This window comes from Trachymyrmex septentrionalis, unplaced genomic scaffold (assembly GCF_001594115.1).
Source record: "Trachymyrmex septentrionalis isolate Tsep2-gDNA-1 unplaced genomic scaffold, Tsep1.0 scaffold132, whole genome shotgun sequence".
Lineage (NCBI taxonomy): Eukaryota > Metazoa > Arthropoda > Insecta > Hymenoptera > Formicidae > Trachymyrmex > Trachymyrmex septentrionalis.
The window spans coordinates 1,194,491-1,201,236 of NW_017304461.1; the positions used below are offsets into that span (position 1 = coordinate 1,194,491).

A 6,746-nucleotide genomic window follows, 5' to 3' on the forward strand; every position below is an offset into this window, starting at 1 on the left:
CATGAGAAAAATATAAGAGATTATTGACATTCCTTGAAAACGTCTTACCAATACTTATAACATAGGATATAAATTTATTACATACAAAGCAAACACACATATTATAAACATATATGTATTAAAACAATTTAAACATACACGTAAGTACTTCTTAAATGAGTCAAATAGTTAAAAATGCGAAAAATTTTCCTAAAATATCACTGTATGTATTAGAAGTATGTACATCGACAATTCGATCGCAAAATAAATCGAACATTCCGATAAATTGATCAAAGGTATCTACCGACATTAAACATGTATTCTGCCGAAAAGAAAATCAATTAATATTTTGTCAACTAATCTAACATGTTTACATTAAAAGAAACGGGTTTGTATTTACTATATAATTCGTTATCGATGATACTAATCTGTTAGAACTTCTCGGGAGAATAAGATCGCAGTAATCTGAAACATTCTATTACAATTTATAGATTCGTTACATTTATTTTGAATGTCAATTAGAATTACGTGCTTACGAAAGGAAAGAAGTTAGAAGAAAAAGCACTAAAAAAATACGTTGAAGCCCTCGAAACTGTGGCCTTTGTATTTTAATGAGTTTTATATAAAAATAAAATTGTTGCCCTTTCTTAACTGAAACACTATGCTAATGCTAGTAACAATAACTAAAAATTATAGTTTCTAACAAATAAGTATTAAATTATTATTAAAACTGCATACATATTAAATTATTAATATGTATCATTTTAGTAATATACATTGTTTATACAATAGATAAGTATATTATCTGTCAATAAGGTAGGCGAGAAATAGTTTTCGCGCTGAGAGGAAATCTCTTTTATCGACTATTGGCAAATTCATCGTTTACAGAACACATATTCGATGTAGTCTTTGCAGATCAGTCGCAAGGGGGCGCTGCGCCTCGCGCGCTATCTGGCGTGTCCATTCGAATATTCGCCGGGCAGATTAGTCGAACAAGGCGCTTTAGTCGCATCGAGTCGCTCGTAGGAGGTGCTTCGATGCCTGTTCGGCTCGCTTCCATCTCGCGGTTCGCGTTCACGGTATAGCCGTATATGTAAGATACGGTGCGTGTATACGTCGCACGTGTACACATATACACACACCCATATAACATACGTAACACTCACGCGCACACGGACACGTAAAAATACATATGTGCGTTTCGTATTGTGATACGAGTCGAGTGGCCGAGCGTGCATGTGCCGGGAGCACTGCTGGATGTACGTGATCGGCTGGACGCGTCGCTGATCGCCGTTTCTGACCTCTCTCTTTCTCTGTTTCTCTTTCTCTTTTTCTCCTCTCTCTTTCTTTTCCTTTTATTCTTCTCTCCTCTCCTCGCGTATCTCCTTTTTCCTTCTTCTCTCCCCCGTCTTCCTCGTCCTCCATCTCCTTCTCACGAACGCACCAAATGTTCGCGCCGCATGCACCGAGTGCCCGCAGCACCGCCGCCGCTCGCTTTCGTCGCCGTCGTCGTGCCGTCTGACGGCGCGTCCGCCGTTCGGCAAACGATCACCGCGTTCCGATACGGTGGATGACTCCACCAGGAACGAATTAGTAAAAGAAGACGACGAATAAGAAGAAGGGAAGAGGTATAAGGACACAGGAGGTACAGAGTGAAAGAGAGAGGGGACGATTTTCACGAACACGCTCGCGAAACATCCTTTTGTCGCGCGCGCGGATTTCCCTTGCGGATTTTTCCTTCAGGTTTTCATCTCTCTTTCTCTCTCTCTCTCTCTCGCTCTCGCTCTCTCCATCGCGTCCGGGGCCATTTTGCCAAAATGAAAATAACACCGCGAGCCACTTTTCGCGGATACCCCGCGTCCGCGGTTCTGCTCGCTATCCTCGTCTGGTGCCACTGCGTGTGCTCGATCGCACACGCAAGATCGCACCGCTTAAAGACGACGTCCAACGGCACCGAACTCGTCGTCGACTGCGAGCTGGTCAGGCCGTTCTTCAGCACCAAGAACTTCACGCTCGAGCCGGCCGCCGCGGACTCTCTGAGGAGTAAGTGGATCTTTCGTATGATTTAAGCCTGAGACACAATTGAAAAGCACAGGCAACGGAAAATAACAGATTTCAACCTAACAGAAACTGTAAGTATATCAGAATACACAGATGGGTTGAAAGCTGTTATTTCCTGTTCTTATTGCCTGTGCTTTTCATTCTGTTCAAGGCTTTAAGCATGAGACAAATGAAAAGCACAGGCAACAAGGAATAACAGATTTCAGGCTTTTATCTGCTGTCGTCCGACTGACGAAAGAAAAAAAAAGGCAAAACAAAGTTAAAGGGCTGTGAGTCAAGCTGGATTTTAATACTAGTTAAGTAATATTAAATTACAAAGCACGTGATGGAAATGTTACAATATAAAATATAAACGATAATAAGTTAGAAGCAAGAGAGAGAATAAATTAGAAAATCTGACAAACGTTTAATTATATATAATACTTTGTTTTTAACAATAATTTTTTAGATTCAGTTATTCAGGTCTAAAAAATTATTATTAAGAAAATTATTATGGAAATTGGTTCATTCTCGGTGTTGTATGAGATAAAGATAAAAAATGCAGTATATTATAATTAAAAAAAAAACTCCATCATACATTAATTCTTTGTGTTAAACCGTCGGAGGAATTTTCACGAGACACGCGCATCGAAGAGCTGCTGTCGGATAGTAACGTCAAAATCAGGTGATTCTGACATTTCTGTCAGATGGACATGCCGAGCATTGTGCTCAGAAAAAAAAAACAGAAGAAAAGAAATAGGTAGATGTCTCGAGAGAGGGAGACAAGTTGAGTTAAATTTAAAGCGAGATTTAGAGCAAATTGATTAAATAACGTCCATTTTTATCAATGCGATTTCGATTTACTTTACTTTTTAGCTTTTTCTGATTCTTAGAACCAGAAATAGATAGAAAGTAAATTATTAAATGTGGGGATTAAAGTTGACCTACATTAGTAGAAATGAATATAAGAGCGAGAATATTCTAATTAGAATAATTTATATATACGATAATTTTATATAAACGTATGTATAATTTAATCAATTGTAATATATTGTGTATCTACATTTAGACCGTAAGTTTGGAAACACTTTTTGAAAATTGACATTTCTGTAATTATTTAGTTAAATATTTATAACAATGTATTTTTCAAACAATAATTCTTTAGGTTCAAAGGATCTAATGAATTATTAAAAACACATCATGTTGTGAATTTCTGAATAATCAATTTCAGAAATGTAAATTTTTTAAAAGTATTTTAACTTAAAAGGTATATACGAGTATATATTTATATATAATGTAATGTAATATTATATAAATATATGATAATATTAATTGAGACCATCGACGTTCAGCTGAATTTAATGTAATTTAATTAATTGATATTTGCCGGAGCGAAAGCGGTCGCGAGTTTCGCAAAGTACATTTCTTTCTAGTGTTGGAGTTTGACGTTAAATTTAGGTATCACAAAAACGTCGTGTTTACTTCAAGTTGGGTGACGTCTCGCAGTCAATAACTCGTGACTGCTGCGAGTATTAGCGTAATAATTTCTACTAATTGGACAGTAATTACACTAATAGTGTCATTGGCATTGTTAGTTACCAACATTATAACTATTATATTCGATACTAACAATATCCATATTTTAAAGGATTATCAAAATTGTTGATGTTACACGTAATTAATATTCGATATTTGATATCATTAATATTAATATTGTTATCACATTCAATATGCAGTCATAATATGCCGCCATCGATATTTCACGTCGAAAGGTATGATTTCTGCGTGCATAAATTTGCACGCGTTTTACATGCTAATTAATTCCATTCTCATCTTAGATGTGCAAGTTGCAGATTTTCTCGAAAGATCGACAAGTGCTGCTCAAATTAATGAGTATTGCATCTCTAATTATGTGAGATTAATCAAGAAAATTATCACAATTATTTATCTAAAAAGCAGCATAGTTAAATATTTTGAAAAAAATCATAGTTTTGCATTAAAAAATTCTGCTTTATATATCTCGGAATTTAATCAACGAGCTGGATACTCGTCTAGATATCGCGACACACGTTTCGTTTGTCGATCTGATTTTTCTTCAGAAACCACCTCAAGGTGTGAGATTCGATACAGAATTTATTATAAAAGCCTCGCGGAATTGAATATCGCAAATATTTGCGTAATTGAATTTGGATACTCCTCGAATAAATTTGAATACGAAGACTTTCCGAAGATCGCTGTCATATCGATTTAAATCCTGCATGACTGGTTCCGTAGAGAAGGAAGATTTGGTAAAAGATAAGTTTGACGCGCACAACGATTTTCCACTGCGAAAAAAATCAATCCGTAAAGTCATTTGCATCGACATATCGCTCGTATCGCAACGCATCCATTTTTTTTCCTCACCGATTTTTCATCGTTTCCTATCTACTTCCTTATTGATCTCGTAAATTATGATGTTTCTCAGAACTTTGGAATTAGTCCTATTGGCTAACGCGAATCCGACGCAGCTCGTAGGTATTGCATAACACGCTTCTTTTTCCATCAATCTCGCGAGTTATTCGTTTACGAAACGTAGTGACTTATTTTTAACAGCCTAAAAATAAGAGAAATGTTATAAATCTCGATAAGTGACAGTAACATTCTATTTCTCAGAGGGAAAATTAACGTTCTCCATAAGTAATTATATATGTACATATCCAATTACACGTAAATTAATGTCACATAAGTGTTATACACTTTTCTTTATCTTGTCTTTATACTTTCATTTGTGGATTGAGTCGTGTCAACCTGTTTCTTGATTAAACTATTTATTCTTTTCATTTTTTTTATTTCTACGGGATACATTCTAAATATTCCTTTATTTTAACATATTTGATATCAGTAATCAGTCAATCCGATCACTACTAATTTTTACATTTAATTATATTCTAACTAAATAAATAAAAATACACACACACACACATATATATATATATCTTATAATTTTAGATTAATAAGGTAACGTGAAATTTTACACGTATCTCTTATAATATATCTCCCTTTTTCTTGTCTTTATATAATCCATTGTGAATTTTGACTCATAATTAGCTTCGTAATTATTCTTCCAACTAAACCATTAGCTCTCTCCATCAAATTTATATATTTTTTAAATATATCAAATTTATTTTAACACTCGACACCATTAATCAGTTAATTCACGCTCATTACAATTTTTATATTTATTTCTATATATTCCATATTTATTTACAATTACACTGAAAAAAATTTCTGATAGAAAATGGACGAATCTAATTAAATTTATTAGAATTTTATAATAGTAATAACCGAAATTGTGGTTCATATAATATTTTTGATAAAATCTATTAGAATTCTTATTTTTACCAGAATAATTGATTATCAATCAGAATTCTAGTAGATTTAACCAGAAAATTTTGATTCATTCATTTTCCACCAAAGTACTGTTATATTTAATCCAACCAGATCATTTTTCTCAGCGCCGCAGCTACTCTTTTTTTATTTATTTTTTTATTTTTTACTTTTTACATACGCCTTCGCGTTTAATTGCCGATTTCTGTATTCATCCGTACTTTTATTTCGCGCTGTACCCGTATATTTTTAAATTCGATGCAGCGTTCGGTCGTGAAACCGGTTCGCTCGCAGGCAAAGAGGAATGCACGTCACCGAGGGATTTCGATCGTTCGCGACGCCGCGGCCGCGTATTTTCTGATCTCGGTCGAAATTATCGCGCGGAAGCGTTATTATTGCCGTACGCGAATATTAATGTAACGCACTGTATGCATTGGCCCGTATTTAATATGCAAATGTAGCGAGCGCGTTGAATTGAAATAGCTATTTGAATTTTTTGTGAATTTTATTTCCTAAGTTCTCACATGGCGAGGAGTTAAAAAATCCATTCAGTAAAGTAAGAGTACAACTTTTTTTCATGACCGTACGTTTTATTTCTACATTTTTAAATGTATTTTTCTTAAAAGTTAAAATTATCATAATAATGTTGCTATACTCTAGGAAAAATTCGCACATTGTGTATGAAATAATAAAGCTAATAAAATCCTTTCCAACATTGTTACGAAATCGCTGTCAGTTCTGCTTCAATCATTTAAAAACTAATTCAGACTATTTAGAGTTGTTGATTCAACTCTAATCCAACTTTGGATTAGTCACAACTCTGAATTAGTTTTTAAATGATTGAAATAGAACTGACAGCGAGTTCGTAACGATGTGAATAAGGAGTTTATTAACTTTGTTTTAACGTATTGTGTTTTCTTGACTGTAGTTATTATTGATAATTTTTGATTTCTATGAAGAAAAATATATAAGAAAATTTAGAAACAAAAACGATCCCTAAACGGTCGTGAAAAAATGAAAATTGTATCCTCCTTTCTAGTGTATTTTCACGAAGATTAGGAATAATCTCGAGAATTGTGGCTCAGATTAAGCATGAAAATGGAAGAATCATTGATAATTTCCATATAAGAGAGTTGTCCTTTCTTTTTGGAATTTTATTTATTATATTTTTCGTTTTTAATATTAGTTTTTAATATATTTTTGAATATTTTCTGTAATTGTTGGAGTTATTTTTTAAATGCGTGCGAGAAATCGTACGCTACTTCGTAGTTCATTATTTCATTAATTAAATGGAATTCTGAAAATAAAGTGTCGAAAGCTGTCATTTGAGTATCAATGTTCTTTTTCGGGGGGGGGGGGGG

General features: G+C 34.0%; 1 protein-coding gene across 1 annotated transcript in view; it reads left to right on the forward strand.

Annotated features, from left to right (window-relative positions):
- The first annotated feature begins 1,002 nt into the window (after positions 1 to 1,002).
- LOC108757131 (division abnormally delayed protein) overlaps positions 1,003 to 6,746 on the forward strand; it is a 55,908-nt gene continuing 50,164 nt past the window's right edge. Inside the window, exon 1 of the mRNA XM_018501523.1 lies at positions 1,003 to 2,022. Within this exon, the coding sequence (XP_018357025.1) occupies positions 1,797 to 2,022 (226 nt within the window). The 5' untranslated portion in view covers positions 1,003 to 1,796. The remainder of the gene's footprint in view (positions 2,023 to 6,746) is intronic.